The 18,010-nt window shown below is 44.8% G+C and overlaps 1 protein-coding gene across 1 annotated transcript in view; it reads right to left on the reverse strand.

Moving 5' to 3' along the window:
* Nucleotides 1-18,010, reverse strand: part of ADAMTS17 (ADAM metallopeptidase with thrombospondin type 1 motif 17) — a gene marked incomplete at both ends in the record, with an annotated part of 127,757 nt that overhangs the window by 105,836 nt on the left and 3,911 nt on the right. The window contains 2 exons of the mRNA XM_083371328.1: nucleotides 3,467-3,629; nucleotides 16,287-16,654. Coding sequence (XP_083227454.1) covers nucleotides 3,467-3,629; nucleotides 16,287-16,654 — 531 coding nt within the window. The remainder of the gene's footprint in view (nucleotides 1-3,466; nucleotides 3,630-16,286; nucleotides 16,655-18,010) is intronic.

Below are 18,010 nucleotides of genomic sequence, written 5' to 3' on the forward strand. Positions count from 1 at the left end.
GCTTGGACATAAACATTTATGGTTTATTACGTTGCGAGAACATAGCATTATCACGATAATGGCCATAGTATTACAATCCCCTTGCAACACTGTGCCTGTTTGATCTCTTCTATCGTCTACAAATAATATGTGATCCACCCTGTACACAAGACACACAACGGAGATTTATGGCATTCCACAGGCTGATGTAATGTATACCACAAATTCTCCACAGCAGGCTAAAGAAGGCTGAAGACATTGGCTGTTTCTGCTGAAAATACTTTTGCAGAAGTTTGAGCGTTACGCTGAGCCATGAACACAGGTTTGCAAACCATAGTTACTGAGTTTCGGGGGGTGCTGAAGAGTTGGCAGAGTGGGGAATTGATGCCACACCCATCACGACTTTGCGTCCATGATGTAAATTTCATCATTTGTGTCATTTGCACAATGATGTCAATGGTACGGGTGACATAGCGTCGTTAGGGCACATATCGGATGCCTGAGGTTGAGTTCCTACACCACGCTAAGCCAAAGCCAAACACATCACATTGTGGCTTAACAAGTTGTAGGAACGTATCCTAGATTGCAGTGCTCTGAGTACTGAGATGGCATTTTGATGTGTTGGATAATTCTTTTTTCTTTTTCTGAAAAACCCTCCAGAGGTCTGACTGAGCATGAAACTGCAGTGTGAATACAAAACACCACATATTTTTATTAGCATTCTTTTGTCATTTGTAAACCTTGCAACAAGGTATTCTTTGTGTTTTTCCTTGTGTTTGTGTACTTTTGAGAATCTTTGGGCATTTTAAGGACTAACACATTTATTAATCTAGGTCAGGGGTGTCAAACTCAATTTCATTGAGGGCCGCATCAGCATTGCGGTTGCCCTCAGGGGGCTGGGTGGGTGTGGCCAGGGTGGGCATGGCCTACTGGGTGGGCGTGGCTAGAGTGCGTATGGCCTACTGGGTGGGCATGGCCAGCTCTACATCGTTCTCATCAAGGGTGCCTATGGGGGCCTGGGCAGGAGTGGGACAGATCTGAGGGTCTCTGGCAGAAGGAGGGTCTCTGGGCCAGGGCCAAGGCAGTGGGGGCCGTTCCCTCACTGTTTCCAGGATGGCTTCGCGGGCCACATGAAACCACTTAGGATCCGGGCCCCAGGCCTTGTGTTTGACATGTCTGATCTAGGTGAATGGGGCAATCTGTTCTCATGGAATCCTCCCTAGAGTTTGATAATCCATGTCTGATAGGCCATATGCTAAATAAGTTCTTCCTTCTGCTCACTCAATGTGTCAGCCCTTTAAGGAGGCCTTCAGTTATCTGACACACTCTTAAAAGATGCTGAGAAATTTCTGTTCCCATACCAGCTTCTAAGAAACACATCCTTTTTTTTTTTTTGCAAAAAAGCCCCAAACACCACCTTAGCCCAAACAATATCCTCAAATCCTGGTGATTATACAGTTATAGACCTGTAGCATTCTTGGCAGCAACACGGAAACGGATTGCCCTTAGTTCTGTCTGGGATGGTTTTCCGCTTCCCAATCTTGGTTACAATCCAGATGTTGTCCATCTAAGTAGGAACCAGGCCTGACTTTGTTTAGCTTCAAAGCCCAGCCGATGTCATCCAATTGCAAAGGAGAAGGAAGTAAATCATTATTTCACTCAGCCTACTGGAAGGCATAACTCTTGTGGAGCAAAGAAGGAGCAAAAGCATCAATGAGCTTTGTTGGCGCAGTGGTTAGAATGTGGTATTGCAGGCTTATTCTGCCCACTGCCAGGAGTTCGATCCTGACCAGCCTTCCATCCTTCTGAGGTCAGTAAAATGAGGATCCAGATTGTTGGGGGCAAGAGGATGACTCTGTAAACTGCTTAAGAGAGGGCTGTAAAGCACTGTGAAGCGGTATATACAGTGGTGGGATTTGGCCAGTTTGCACCACTTCGGCAGAACCAGTAGCTATTTTTTTGTTGCCCAGGCCCAGAATGGACTTCCGGAAGTGGCATCCACACAGAGAACCAGTTGTTCACATATTTGAATCCCACCACTGGGTCTATAAGTGCTATTGCTACTGCCATCGGTATTTCTATGACTTAGGAAGGGTCTTACACCCCATTACCTCAGCAAGGAGACACTTGGTAAGGAGATACTGCACCTGTTGTAGGAATTCAGCTATTACAGGGGTCTTCAAACTTGGTCCTTTTATGACTTATGGACGTCAACTCCCAGAATTCCTCAGCCAGCGTGCCTGGCTGAGGAATTCTGGGAGTTGAAGTCCACAAGTCATAAAAGGACCAAATTTGAAGACCCCTGAGCCGTTGGGTCAAATACTAAACAAACCCTTACTGTAACTTGTTTGAGTTTGGCTAAGGATGCTACAAAACCCCAGGCACCCTAGTTTGCAAATTGGATTTCTGGCCTTATGACTGAGCATGTGGTTGTTTTTTTTGCCAAACAGTTGCAGGCTACTCAATATATCCCACGTGATCAAATAGTGGCTTAACATAATGTGTAAGCCCAACCGATGAGTTGCCACCTTGGGTCAAGCCACAATAATGCTTGTTGGCATGACGTAACATGTTGTGTGAAAAGCGCCAGGAAGTCTTGTTCATGAGAACTTTAAAAAAAAAATCATTCACAGGGTTTGCCCAAATCAGGACCTTCTCAAACTGTAGTTGATGTTTAAAATGAGCTCACCCTTTAAACGCAAAGATTACCTTCCGCTAAAAAAATATAAAAAAGAAGGAAACGAAAGAAAATACTATACATGACAATGTGACCATGTTCACATCATACTGCCAGCACTTCCATTATTTATAAGTGTAGATCCTGGCCATCAAAAGGATAGCCATCTTTTTTCTGACCATCGCTGTACTCCAGGCTCAACAATTTCAGACTGCTTCTCTGCTTGCTGCCCAGGGTACTCCATAAATGCAAACTCTCCAGCAGGGGCATTGATGGCCAAAAAAGTCAAGATAATACTTTAAAAACTTCCAATCGTGGACAACTGCCTCGATTTTTCCCGAGAAAGCTGGACATCCCTGCTCTCCAGCTTTCTGCAAACAAGACCGTTATGCTTAGGCCTGGGGTACGCATGGAGTAAATTGTCCAGACACTGCTTGCAGATCAAAGGAAGAGACAGGTAATATAAGAATAATAATCAGATCTGTTGGACCAGGGTATATGCGCCTATTCCATCTCCCATTCCACAGTACCTAATATATTAAATGTAGGAGAAGAGCATGCACAGCTCTGGGGTGAGAGTCAAGATAGGAATCACCCTAGCATCATTATGTTCCCATAAACAGTCTAAGTCCATCCCCTCTTGAATTCCTTTGGCTGTTATCTAGCGCCAATGTAGTGTTGATGGTTAGTTGACTAGATTCTTGTGTGTAGGCATGAGCTTACATCATCTTAACGGGAACTTCAGGTGCGGCCCTGATTCTTCCAGACTGACATTAAGTGCTGTAACCAAATGGATCTCTACTCACCCACCTGGTAAAACACTGCAATGCTCCATAGGGATCGTTGACTTCAAAGGACGGCCCGGGCTGGACCTCTTCCGCCGGATGAAGTGCTCTTTCCCATGGAACGACGATTCAGACTCGTTTACAGGCTGTATCTGCACCTGTTCTAGACCAATCTGGATATGGCCGACCTGTGCACCAAAACAGAAAACCACCCAAAAGGTTAAATGTCTGAGATTCTCAATCATCCCCAAAGATTCTTCAGAACTGAAGAAGGGTCTTGGATGAGAAGCGAAAGGTTTTCAAGGAAAAAAGGACAAGAAAGTCCAGTTGCCTTTTGGAAAAGCGCCTGTGGGACACTTAAAGGTTAATGTTGGGTCCAAAAAAATCATTCCATTTCTCCAAAAGCTACTTTCTAGGCCAGAGTAGGCAACCTCAGCTCTTTTATAACTCATGGACTTCAACTCCCAGAATTCCTGAGTCAGGAATTCTGGGAGTTGAAGTCCATGAGTTATAAAAGAGCCGAGGTTGCCTACCCCTGCTCTAGGCAATAATCTTAATTTCTACTGTGTTTTCAGAGGCTTAAAAATTTGTAATTTCACTTAGGGGCTCCTTTGGGCTTAGGTGAAGGTGGACCATGCTGTTCCTGGTGCTGGGGGGGGGGCGGGGTTCCCCCTCAAATCTCTTTCCATCCTTTCAAAGCCTCTCTTTTGGCACACATACACCCCAGTGTGGGTAAATAAAAAACAGAAGTGGCCTCTCCTGTGGTCTTGCCATGAGATTGAATGGGAGTGGGGGAACCTAGAGATGCTGGACCCCTAGGGAGAAGATTGTGCGGTGAAAGAATTTAGAGAAGATCAGACATTCACATGTCACCCTTGGTCACCTCCTAGCTATGAAAGTGCCCGTGCCCTATGTGTGCTTTGCAAATTCCTCCGTTCTTTTTCCCTTTGACTGCAGAGAAGGAAAGTTATTTAGAAAGCATATGAGCTGGCAGACCTAGTGAATTTTTTAGAATAAGTTGAGATTATGTCTGCCCAAAATGTTTGAGCAATCAAGAAAACAAGAGCCCATCCCAAAAGACAAAACATTTCTTGCTACACTGGAAATAATGTCTAGAAAGGAGCAGTCCTTGGTGCTCTCTGAGCACAGTTGTTGTCTTACAGAAGTTTTGTTACCCAAACTAGGTAACATCATCAGTGCTAGAAAAGAGAGCAGACCCCACTCCCTTCTGGCACTGACGATGTTTCCTAGTTGGGTAATGAAACGTCTGCAAGAAAACATCCAAGCTCAGAGAGCCCCAACCCTGAGCTACAAATATTCATTTTATTGGTACTGTCTAGAAAAGCTTGTGATCAAGACTTCACACTCGTAGTTTCCAACTGTTCCTTTCATGCAGATGTTTGGCAACTTAGTGCTTATCAATTACATGGTTAAGCACATCCCATAAATGTCACCACTTTTGGGTCCCCTTGTTGTGATTCAGGGTCAGCCTGTGGGTTCGGCAGTTGGGTCGGACGACTCAGAGGAGGAGGAGGGGGGTGTTGAAGACCTTGCTGAGGGGGTTGAAGATCTTGCTGATGAGAGCCCTCAGCCAGGCCCCTCCCACTTGGTCACCACAGAGACCTAGCTGTGTGAGCCTGACAGTGTGGATGAAGATGACCCAAAGCTGGCCCTGTTCAAGGATGCCCGACACGGGAGGCAGTCAATTAGGAGTAAACAGAGGAAGGCAATGGGGCTTCTCGGAAGGAGGCAGAGAGAAGCCACGCCCTGAACTCTATATAAGGGGAATGTGTGGGGAGGGCTGGTTTGCTGAAGGCAACCGCTTGGATAGTTCGTGTTTCTTAAAGCTCCTGTTTCTTGGTTCGTATCTTGTTTGTTTTTGTAGCTATAAATTTGGCAGGCGTCATTCCAGCCTCTTGCCGTTTGTAAAGGGGTTGTCCCTGCCTTTTCTGCAGGGCCGGTACCAGGCTGGTACAGAACACCCCTTGATCTGATTATCCACTCTGCAAAGATCACAATATCAGGATTTAAACCCCAATAATATAAATTAAGGATATTGCATCTGTGTCACATTATTCACGATTCACATGAAAGCAGACCATAAAGACAACTGAAGCAGCAGAGAAACATTCACAAGCTAAGCTAAGATGATAAATCTAACTATGATAACACCCCATCACCACCACCAATCAGCTTAAGCCACAAAGACACGCTGGAAAAACAGTACCCTACAGGCTTGCAAAATGCAAGAACAGATGAAGTCAAGTCTAATTCTAAAGGAAATGCAAAGTAAACGAGATTATTAAATCAGGCCCTCTGCAATACCACGAAGATATTTTTAGCTACTATAAATATACAATATATAAACCATTTTTAGAGTTTTCTACAAAATCCCAACAATCCTTCAGTATAAAAGGATGTAGGGCACTCATCTCTCTAATTTCCCTCTTATGCAAACCCACGTAGAGAAGAAAGCTAGAAATACAACATTCGTTTAAAGATTTCTATACCAGCCAAGCAGTCGCCCAAACAAACTCTCCAGGATATAGAACAGCTGTCTGCATTAATGTGATTTACAACCTACATTACATATGTGTTATAATTTATACAGACTCACACATACCACACACATTCCTTGTCTTTGCTTACAACTGAGATGTGTCATTATAACACAGCACAGCTCCAAGCAGTCTGCAAGATATAAGCTTAAAAAGTAAGAGAGCCATTCTCTCCTACATCACAAGATTATTTAGCCAAAGCAGGAAATGTTTGGAAATAAAACAAAGCTCTTTCCGAACGTTTTAACTGTGTTTTGGCATTCTAACCAATGCATCTGATCTAAATCCTCATCCTTTTAGGTACGTGGGGAATGGAAGCTGTAAGCTTGAGAGCAACCCAGCAAGACTTAACTGTATTATTCTTGCAGTTAGGATCCAACTCCTAGGAAGAGTGTCATACTAAATCCTTGGTACAGTGCCTGAGTTCATGCAACACGCTCTTCCTAAATGTGTGTTTCTCAACCTTTGTGATTTTAAGATCGCTAAAGGTAAAGGTAAAGGTTCCCCCGCACACGCGTGCTAGTCGTTTCCAACTCTAGGGGCTGGTGCTCATCTCCGTTTCAAAGCCGAAGAGCCAGCGCTTGTCCGAGGACGTCTCCGTGGTCATGTGGCCAGCATGACTAGATGCCAAAGGCGCACGGAATGCTGTTACCTTCCCACCGTAGTGGTCCCTATTTTTCTACTTGCATTTTTATGTGCTTTCAAACTGCTAGGTTGGCAGAAGCTGGGACGAGTAACAGGCACTCACTCTGTTACGCGGCACTCAGGATTCAACCCGCCAAACTGGCAACCTTCTGATCGACAAGCTCAGCGTCCTAACCCACTGAGCCACCGCGTCCCTTTTAAGATCGCTAGAGGCAAGGAATTCGGGAGCTGAAGTCCCCAAAGCTTAAATTTGCCAAGGTTGAGAAACATCATCCTAAACCGAGAAAACCATGTTATGGATAAGCACAACAATCAGTCATGAGGTTGTTTGTGATGCCGCTTCAGGGCCTCTCTGATCAAGCAATCAATGAAACTAACAAGGCTTATGTTTTCCGAGATGACCAAAGGCTTCAAAGCAAAAGCTGTTTCGTCTATGGAGATTCTCAACCATCCAGGGTGCTTTTCGAAAGGCAGCTGGGCTTTATTTCTTTGTTGTTGTTGTTGTTGTTGTTGTTTTGCCTTGAAAATGTTTTCGCTTCTCATCCAAGAAGCTTCTTGAGTTCAGAACTGAAGAAGCTTCTTGGATGTGAAGCGAAACCTTTTCAAAAAGTAAAAAAAAAAGTCCAGTTGCCTTTTGAAAAGCACCTTTGGGGAAAAAGGCTGTATCTCATTAGGTTCAAGGTGCTGGTTCTTACCTATAAAGCCCTACATGGCCTAGGCCCGGGATATCTGCAGGACCGTCTGCTGCCAGGAACGATCTCCCATCACCCGGTGTGCTCACACAGGGAGGGCCTCCTCAGGGTGCCGTCGGCCAGACAATGTCGGCTGGCGACCCCCAGGGGGAGGGCCTTCTCTGTCGGGGCGCCTGCCCTTTGGAATCAGCTCCCTTGAGAACTTTGGATGGCCCCAGATCTCTGGTCCTTTCGTCGCGACCTAAAAACGTATCTTTTCCAACTGGCCAACCTGGACTGATGTTGGGGGTTTTAATCATGTTTTTAATTTTTACAGGTTTTAGTGGGGCTTTGTAAAATTTCATTTCTTTTAATATTTGTATTCATTGTTTTTATTGTTGTTTTTATTGTTGTTAGCCGCCCTGAGTCCTTCGGGAGATAGGGCGGCATATAAGTCCCATAATTAAATTAAATTAAATTAGAGAAGCCCATAGAGTGGGAGGGGGCTCTTCAAACTCGGCCCTTTTTATGAGAAGTCTTAAAAGTTGTCAAGATTGCAGACAGACCCCTGCTTTAGGGTCTTTTACAAAGGTTATCTGGAGGGTTAGAGGAGGAGCTTTCCTAACATGCAAATGCAGAGTAGGTATGCAGAGACATGTTCCAAGGAATATCCCCCCTCCACGTTGTAATTAAAGTTCCAAGAACAGGTGGGACTTTGGTCGTGTTTCTTCATGCAATTTCCACCGAACAGAGGTGAAGGGCTCACTTGGCTGAACATTCTTCGCTGAGCTCTCCACAAAAGCCCGGGGGTGGGGGTGGGGGGAGAAGAAGCACAGAGGCAGAGAATAAGCATGGAACGTTGCTTATTTGCGCCATCCAAATGCCCATTCTGCCCCTTGTTTACTTTATGCGGCGTGCAGACACTAGCCAAAAGGAGTGGAATTCTGCAGGAACGGCCTGGTGTTTTGATGGAGGCGTCGTTCTTTGGCACCATCGAGGATCCCTACAATTCACCTTCTAACATGGGGCTGCCCTTGAAAAGCATCCGGAAGCTCAAAAATGCAGCAGTCTGCATCGTTTTGTGCAGCCCATGTGTCACCTCTCCTCATCCAGGAGTTGTACTGGTTGCTGATTTGCTTCCAGGTGCAATTCAAGGTGTTGGTTGTCATCTTTAAAGCCCTCCACGGCTTGAAATCAGGTTATCTGAGGGACCATCTCCTGCCAGTCATATCCACCCAGCCCACTAGAGCGGGACGGCAAGAAATGTTGTGGGTCCCATCCCTTAAGGAGAGACATATCTGGCAGGACCCAGAAGAAGGGCCTTCTCTGTGGTGGCACCCTCTCTTTGGAATATCATCCCTGCAGAAATTAGACTGCTCCCCCCCACCTTGATGCTCTTTCAGAAGGCCCTGAAGACGTGGTTCTGCCAGCGGGCCTGGGGAACCCAGAGCGGGATGGAGCCCATCAAATGGCTTATTTGGTTGCGTGCTGTCGCTGGGAGGGGGGCTGGGGGGAGGGAATAGGCAAGGGTGGGTTATTGTTTTTTTATTTTATTTTTTTATACTGTGTTTTTGTGGTCTGTAAGTCGCCTAGAGTCGCTGTGAGCGAGCTGTATACATTTTCTACATCAAATTCAAATGTAAGCAATTCCTTTCCGTTGGAAAGCAAACACATCTTCGAAAAAGCCAAGGCGACTTGCTTCACACCTTTGGGCTGTGCGACATCAAGTCAATGTCCAATTTTAGTGGGCACATAAGGATATCTGCAAGAGGGATCTAAAGGCCTTGGGAATGGACATTTAACAGCTGCGAAACCTTGACCTCTGATCGCTCAGCCTGGAGGCTAAAGATACAGCGTGGCCGTCTCCAATTCGAAGAGACACTTGTGCGGCAGGCTGAGGCAAAGAGGCAGTGCCGGAACCAGAGGAATCTGAGGGCTGGACAGGGGACAGATTGTACCTGCACTCAGTGTGGAAGGGAATGCCACTCTCGAATTGGCCTCTTTAGCCACACCAGATGCTGCTTTAGGACCTCTTTCCCGAGCACGATACCATAGTCTCTTGAGACTGAAGGATGCCAATGATACAGGCAGCCCTCAATCTATCCAGCAGTCCTTTAATGTACAGTCGGATTTTTAATCACCTCAGAAAAGGTGCTTTGTAGCTCGTGAGGCGCTTCCGGCTGTCATAAAATGCTACGCTGCCCCGTGGTGATGGCTTCACATTTACAATTCGCTGCAGCATGCCAGAACGGCGTGACCCCAACTTGTGTCTTTTTTGCGAAAAGCAACCCCTTGCAAGAATAGATTTGGACTTACGACTGCGCTACTCGCTTAATGACGCCTGTAAAAATGGTCATGCCCGGATTTATAATCCTCGTGAGTTCCAACCAAAATTCCAATCCCAACTGGGGCCATAAATCAAGGATTACCTGTACGTACCCTTTTCTCAAGAACGATGCTTCGCATGTTACACTAAGCATTACATTTTCCTTGGTCTGGGTTTATTGTATGTGTAGTTTTGGTGTATTGTCAGAATACAACCAAATGCTTCTTCTAAGAAAGGTAGTTTTCTAAGTGAATGAAATTATGAGTAGAGGGAAACATGATCTCTCCTGGGAGCCCGAAGTGGCAACGCCAGACAGGAATAATCTGTATGGGAATGAGACCTCCCACAAATTTTTCTACTGTGTCGTTTTTCTAGACAGTGCAATTAAATTTAAAACACGCATAAGCTGTATTACTACAGCAGGGTTATCCATGATTAACTGTACTATGCTTTCCCCCAATAATTCCATTTCCTTCGTATGAGACTCTGAGCCAAAAAAACAAAGAGCCAAGTCTGACTTCAGGCAACGTCAGGCTAAAAGAGGGCGACTGAATTTGTCAAGGAAGTAAGCTAGTTTAATTTGCTTAACTTGCAAATTTAATTTGTCAAGTAAGTCAGCCGACTGATGTCGGGCAAGGTAAATTCTTCTCTGACTTGATCTCAACTTCTGGTGAATCCCAGAAAGAAATTAGTGGAGGATTAGTATGATGAAATGGATGCCATCATTACAATCACCTGTTTAGTGACTGTCCGTTGTTACAATGGAACCAAAAAAAAGTGACTTAGGACCATTTTGTAAGCTTAGGACCACTGCAACATCCCCAGGGTCATGTGATCAATATTCGGGCGCTTGGCAAATGGCATGTACTTATAACGGTTGCAGGGTCCTGGCGTCATATGTTCACCATTTGTAACTTCCCACTTGGTTTCTGACAAGCAAAGACAATCAGGGAAGCCAGACTCATTTAACAACCGCATGACTCAGCTGCAGCGATTCGTTTAACAACCGGGGCAAGAAAGATCACAAAATGGAGTGCAACTCACTTAGCAACTGTCTTGCTTATGTTGGTCTCCACTGTAGTCACAAATCAAGGTGTCATGGTTCTGTTGGAGGAAACTCTTCAAAGAACTTCGAGGCATTGTTTTCCTTAAAGACTCTTTATTCGAGTAACATAGCATCAGCACGAACATAGGTGAAGCCAAAATCTCTCGAATAAACAGTCTTTAAGGAAAACAATGCCTCGAAGTTCTTTGAAGACCTTCATCGGTGGGAACCATGACATGAAGCCAAAATCTGAATTCCCCTCCCCTGAACACATAGTGTCTAGGGCAAATCCCTCCTCTAATTAACAGTCATAAATCACATTCTCCAATTAATTTGAGATGCAGGCTTCCCCTCCACTTCTCCAACCCGCCATTTCTTATCATCTCTTATTTTTTTAAAAACCTTGACTCTCATACTACTGCAATATCATTATGTCTAACTAACTCCCCTACATATTCCTCCTCCCCCCCCAGTATCATCTAATTCTAACTTAAGAGTAAAACATAAGAAGGAAAATGGCTGCATCTCCATATGTTGCCAAAGCAAGAACATCCGATGTTAGCAGCGTTGACACAAGGATTACGGGTACTCAATCACCATTACTTTCTGCTTACCCTAATTTGTAAAAACAGATTCAGAGACAGGGGAGGGGAAACACCCAGAAGACATTTAAGTTCAGAATATGGCTACTGGAGAGAACCCAGTCTCAGTTGCCTTGATGCCTTTCTTTTTCCATCACCAAAGCAATGCCCTGTTGGCACAGTGGTTAGAATGCGGTATTGCAGGCAAACTCTGCCCATAGCCTGGAGTTCAATCCTGAAAAACAGAATAACAGGGTTGGAAGGGACCTTCCAGCCCAACTCCCTGCTTGAGCAGCATACCATTCCAGACAAATGGTTTTCCAATTGCTTCTTAAAAACCTCCAGTGTCGGAGCACCCCAAAACATCTAGGGGCAAGTTGTTCCACTGATTGTTAGAAAATTTCTCCTTAGCTCTAGACTGGTCACCGGGCTCAAGGTTGACCCAGCCTTGAATCCCTGGTAAAACGAGGACCCAGATTGTTGGAGGTAAGATGCTGACAGCTTAGAGAGGGCTATAAAACACTATGGAACCGTATATAAGTCCAAGTGCTATTGCTTTTACAAAATTGGGATCAGCTTCTTAGAGCCTACAGCTGTCCCAAGTTATATTATGTTCTCTATTGCAAGTTTAGGAGTGCTTTTCAAGATGCGTAGTTTTTCCCTCCGTCTGCTCTCTGCCAAGGCTGATGCAGTTAGCAAGGCTGGAAGGGCACCAGCAATAGGAGCTGGTCCATGTTTCTTGCTCCAGTGGTTAACTCATTGTGTAGCCCATGTTATTTGATTTATGTATGGTGCACAGATGTCCTAAGTGTAACTGCTGTTCACAATCATGGCTTTATTCTTCCCCAGATGGAATTCCTATTAAAAGTTACACCAAGTCTTGGAAGAGAAAGGAGGGTCAGGCAAACGACTGAGAACAGGGGAGGTACTTTCAATATCAGATGGAGGGATGCAGCAAACCACAGCGTCCTTGAGATTTTCTTATTCCTCTCCTTAACTTTCTGGGACTGAAGCTGATTGCATAGGGGGGAAAAAATTTACACTTGTACATACAGTTCCCGAGTTAGCACTATGTTTGGGACCAGAATTTCCACTGCGGTTGTTAAGTGACTTGCTCTCAATTTCATGATACTTTTTGTCACAGTTACTAAAAGCAAATCGCTGAGGCTGTGAATCTGGCATGATGTGAACCTTGACTTTGCTTATCGGAAAGTCACAAAAGCTGATCGTGTGACCCCGGGACACTGCAACCTTCATGAATATGAGGCAGACACGAAGTGCCCAGGAGGATTTTGCAACAGCCATGCAAAAAGCAGTCATAAGTCGGGTGTTGTTTTTTTTTTTTTGGAGTGCCATTGTAACTTTGAATGGTCATCAAAACCATAGTTGCAACTGGAGGACTCCCTTTATAGCATGGAGTATGAAGCAGCTTGCTGGCTGCACTGTTTTGTGACTTAATTCTTTTGGGATGCTTTTCTTTCTTTATCCCAAAATTTTACAAATGCAAAAGAGACCCGTATTTACAAAATATTAAAAAGATGCCAAAAAAGGGTTCTCCTGCTTGAGCAGGGGGCTGGACAAGAAGACCTCCAAGGTCCCTCCCAGCTCTATTCTGTTCAAACCCTCTTTTGCAATATTTATTTATTATTTATTTATTTATTGATGAGATTTATATCCCGCCCTATCTCCCGAAGGACTCAGGGCGGCTAACAACAAAACATATAATAAGTACAGAAATCAAGATAAAAATGAAATTGAGAACATCAGTGCAATAAATTAAAATTAGAGAATTTAAAAAATGAATTAAAAATACTAAATATAAATTAATTAAAATGCCTGTTAGTCTAGGTCAGCCTGGTGGAACAGGTGTGTTTTGAGGCCGCGGCGAAAGGATTGGAGGTTTTGGGCCATCCGAAGCTCAGGGGGGAGCTGATTCCATAGGGTTGGCGCTCCCACAGAGAAGGCCCTCCCCCTGGGGGTCGCCAGCCAACATTGCCTAGCTGACGGTACCCTGAGGAGGCCTTCTCTGTGTGAGCGTACTGGGCGATGGGAATTTGTTCCCGGCAGCAGATGGTCCTGCAAGTATCCCGGACCTAAGCCATGTAGGGCTTTAAAGGTAAGTACCAGCACCTTAAATCTCAGGCAGTGGAACAGACTAGCTTCATCCCCCTCTTAATTCTACATTTAGCCTTTTGCTTGCAGAGCGCATTAGCTGTTTTGCTGCCTTCCTCTCTCAGACAATCAATGTTACCACAGATAAATTCCTACCTGTCTGCTGCTGCTTTATTATTATTATTCTTATTATTCTTTAATTGAGCGTTCTTTCCATTTCTACCGGCCCAGGAAAGGCAGTTTTGAATGCTCAGCAGCTCATGAATGAGCTTAACAAAGGAGGGGGGAAATGTTGACAGCTTTTCAAACGGGGAAAGTAGCCCGATCACTTCTAAGCCCCAAGAAACTTTTAGTGGTAATCTCCTTTCCTAACATCAATCAGGGAGCCGCTGAGATGCCATTATCTGCTTGCAGGTGCTCACCTAAGGCAGAGCATATATCTCTGTTCTTAAGCTCTGTCATCTTTCCAAACTAAACTCCACGCAGCTTTTATCCCAAAGGGCAAACAAGGCACAGGGCATAGGTAGGGAAAGGGCGGCTGGGGCAGCGGGGGGGGGGGGTTGTCCTACACAGACTCATAATATAAGGATTAGAAGTGACCTTAGAAAAGATCTAGTAGTCCAAGGTCCAGCTCATGCAGAATCTACTATAGGTAGTCTACAACTTATGATCATAATGGAGTCCAGGATTTCCCTGGCTAAGCAAGAGGGCTGTGAAATGAGTTTTACCCCATTTCATGACCTGGTTATGAAATTGTAAAATGAATCACAGCAGTTAAGTTAGTGTCGGGGTTGTTAACTGAATCTGGCTTCCCCACTGACTTCACTCATCAGAAGGTCGCAAAAGGGGACCACAGGACCCTGGGGTGCTTAAACCGTCATAAACAGGAGCCAGTTGGATTTGGACCACATGACTGTAGGGATGCTGCAACGGTCATAAGTGTGAAAAACAGTCATAAATCTCTTTTTTTTCAGTGCTGTTGTAACTTCGGTCACTAAACAAATCGTTATAAGTCAAGGACTATCTATACCACAGCATCCCTACCAGGACTTCCAGTCTCTGAAATATTCCCTCTGAAGAAGAGTTCACCGCTCATTCCCTAGAGAGCCTTTTCTATTGTTGAAGAGCTCTTAGTCTGGGGGATTTTTCCTAATGTCCAACTGTAATGTACTTCTTTGCTCTTTAAATCCAGAGTTATCTGTCCTATCTTGTGGAACAGCTGTATCATCATGTCCATTTCCTCTGTCAAAGGGAAGACACGAACCAACTGCTTACAGATATAAAGGGCTCATGGCAGACAAAGCATAGACAGAGCCCAGAGAAAATTTTAAATGGCACACACCTAAAACTTCTCTGTATCCCACACATCTTTATTATAGACCACAGATCTGCAACCCGCGGCTCTGGAGCCGCATGCAGCTCTTTCAGCCGTCTCCTGTGGCTCCCAGTCCTCTGCCATGTGCAGTCCAAAAAAAAAAAGTGGGACTAAAAAAGTTCAACCAGTCAATTCAAATATGCACGGTAGGTAGATATCTCGCCTTGGCTCCACTCTTCAGTCCAACCCTGTTCTGCGCATGTGCACATGTACACACATTTTTTGCGGCTCCCAGTTTTTCCTTTTGTGAGGGAACCGGTTCCGAGTGGCTCTTTCACTGTTTCAGGTTGCTGACCCCTGTTATAGACAGAAGAAATCCCTACAGACTAGGAACTGACGTTGAGAAAAGTCTTTTTCAGGGCAGCAAAGAACAAAGAAATCTGGTTAACCTAGGGCTGAACTTATTGAACTACACTTGACTGGGGAAACCCACAGCAATTATTGTAAAGTATTGTAAAGTGTGTATCTGTATACATCTGTATGCATCAACTTATTCTCCAAAGCGCCTGAAGGCAGGACAAGAAGCAACGGATGGAAACTAATCAAGGAGAGAAGCAACCTGGAACTAAGGAGAAACTTCCTGACAGTTAAAACAATTAATCAGTGGAACGGCTTGCCTTCCAAAGTTCTGGGTGCTCCATCCCTGGAGGCTTTTAAGAAGAGATTGGACAACCATAGGTCTGAAATGGTATAGGCCAGAGGTCCCCAACCTTTTGGGCACCAGGGACCAGTTCCATGGAGAAAGGTTTTTCCACGGACTGGAGAGTGCGTGGTTTTGTGTGCTGCCTACATCCTGCAGATGGGGCTTTCCTTGTTTGTGCAGACCCGTTGCTGGCATGCCATGGCCCGGTACTGGTCCACAGACTGGGGGTTGGGGACCTCTGGGACAGGCTTTCCTGCTTGAGCAAGGGTTTGGACTAGAAGACCTCCAAGGTCCCTTCCAACTCTTATTCTGTAGCACGTCTAGCCAAAATGGTGCAATTTGCACGGAGAGCATTATAAGCTGGCTAAGAAAATTCCAAAGTTTGCAAAAGAAGAGAGAGGGAATTCCTAAACTCTGATTGGAAATTGAATATGGCCATTAACACACTCTGTTTTCATTCAAGAGTTTAGGAATTCTCTCTTTCTGCCTCGTGTCGGGCTAGCATCAGGGGTAGGCAACCTCGGCTCTTTGATGACTCATGGACTTCAACTCCCAGAATTCCTGAGTCAGCATAGCATAGCTGACTCAGAAATTCTGGGGGTTGAAGTCCATGAGTCGTCAAAGAGCCGAGGTTGCCTACCCGTGGGCTAGCTGAACTGGAATCTCTATTTCAATATGCAATTGCAAGTGCCCGGTGTTTTGTCAACACAAATGAGCAACTTTTCTGCCTAAGGAGATGAACCCAGCCTTCCTGTTCATTCCCTTGGATCTCTGTCTCTGTCCTACTTTGCAAGGCTGTGCCTTCCTCTACCCATTCCCCCCCAACACACACACACACACACACACACACACACACACACACCAACAACAGGTTAATGCAGATAACTACCAGTCCACCGCAGGTGCTGAGTGAAGCAAAAGAGTCACGGCTGTGGTTTAGCACGTGGCCCGTGTAGAAGCAAAGCTGGTCTATGGCCTGACGTCGGTGGATTCTTTGGCTCTCATCAATTTCTTCCACGGAGAAACCAGGAGCCAAAAACTGGTCATCGTGGTGGAGCATCAGGTAGAGATCCGAGGTAGGATGAAGCCCAGCCCTGACAGGAAGGCGAATAAGCAATTGGGCAGCATCTTCCTCAAACTGCAGGGACCCAGAACGTCGCCTACGAGCCTTGTTAGGGCCACTTTTGGTGGGGTGAAGAAAATGGACTCTATCAAGTGGAATCTGCTCCGGAATCACCACGGCCAGCTTTGCGACAGCTGCAAAGGACAAAGAGAAGAAGGTTGCTATCAGAAAGCATCCAGGTACCCCAATCTCCCACAATTAAAGCAACTTTCTTCTTCATTCTTTCTTGATCACATTCAGAGCTCAAGAGGAGCCAGAACGTGTCTACGCTGAAGTCCAGAATCTCTTGTCCGATCAAGACTGGAGAAAGAGCCCCCGACTAGAGAGTAAATGAATGAGGCAGCACTAAGTGGAATCTCGCATGCCGACAGTAGCCCTATAGAACTTCTTGCTGGGCTTTTTAGATTTATTTATTTATTTAGCATAAATAAATAAATAATAATAAATTATTTAACCAGGGAGGCTATAATCTGTCATGCACACAGTAGAAGTCCTGGCTGGGCTTTGCAGAGATGTTCCACTTCTGGTGGAACCAAATCTTCCCATCCTACAATTATCTTCAAACACAAAAGGAAGCTGACAGCGAACGGTGCAACTGTACAGCAAAACAGCTAAAGGAGACTCAAATACACATACAGATAGTCAGACTAGACTAGACTAGAATAATAGATTTGGAGAAAATTTGCTTTTCATCGAAATAGAAAGGAGGGCAAGCATCCCATGGCAAATATTCTCAAAACGCACCAAACTACAATAGGGCAAATATGGCTGTCATACTGTATGAATCACTAGTCCACATTTGTTCATTTCAACATATAAAAGGACGGTCGCATGTAAATCTTGAGGATAACATTCAGCTGGCCCATTAATAAACAATTCGTGCAGTGATTAGCAACTGTTCTATTTATGTGGAATGATGATGATGATGATGATGATGGTGATTATGATGGAAGGGAACTTGGAGGTGATCTAGTTCAACCCCAGTGTTGGAACATTCACAACTTCTGGAGACAAGTAGTACCACTGGTTAATTGTTCTGACTGTCAGGAACCTGGAACTAAGAAGAAATTTCCTAATAGTCAGAACAATTACGGTAATCAGTGGAACAACCTGCCTGCAGAAGTTGTGAATGCTCCAACACTGGAAGTTTTAAAGAAGAGACTGGCCAGCCATTTGTCTGAAATGGTATAGGTTCTTCTGCATGAGCAGGGGGTTGGACTAGATGACCTCCAAGGTACCTTCCAACATCATCATCATCATCATTATTAATATTAATAGTATTATTATATTATCATTATTATTATTATTACACCACATAAACAGAACTGTTGCTAATCACTGCATGAATAGTTTATTAATGGATCAGCTGAGTGTTATCCTCAAGATTTACATGTAACCATACTTTTATATACTGCTAAGCTTGTAAGCCGCCCTGAGTCTTCGGAGAAGGGCGGGATATAAATGGAATTAAAATAAATAAATAAATAAAT

Source organism: Vipera ursinii (assembly GCF_947247035.1).
Source record: "Vipera ursinii genome assembly, chromosome: 11".
Classification (NCBI taxonomy): Eukaryota; Metazoa; Chordata; class Lepidosauria; order Squamata; family Viperidae; genus Vipera; species Vipera ursinii.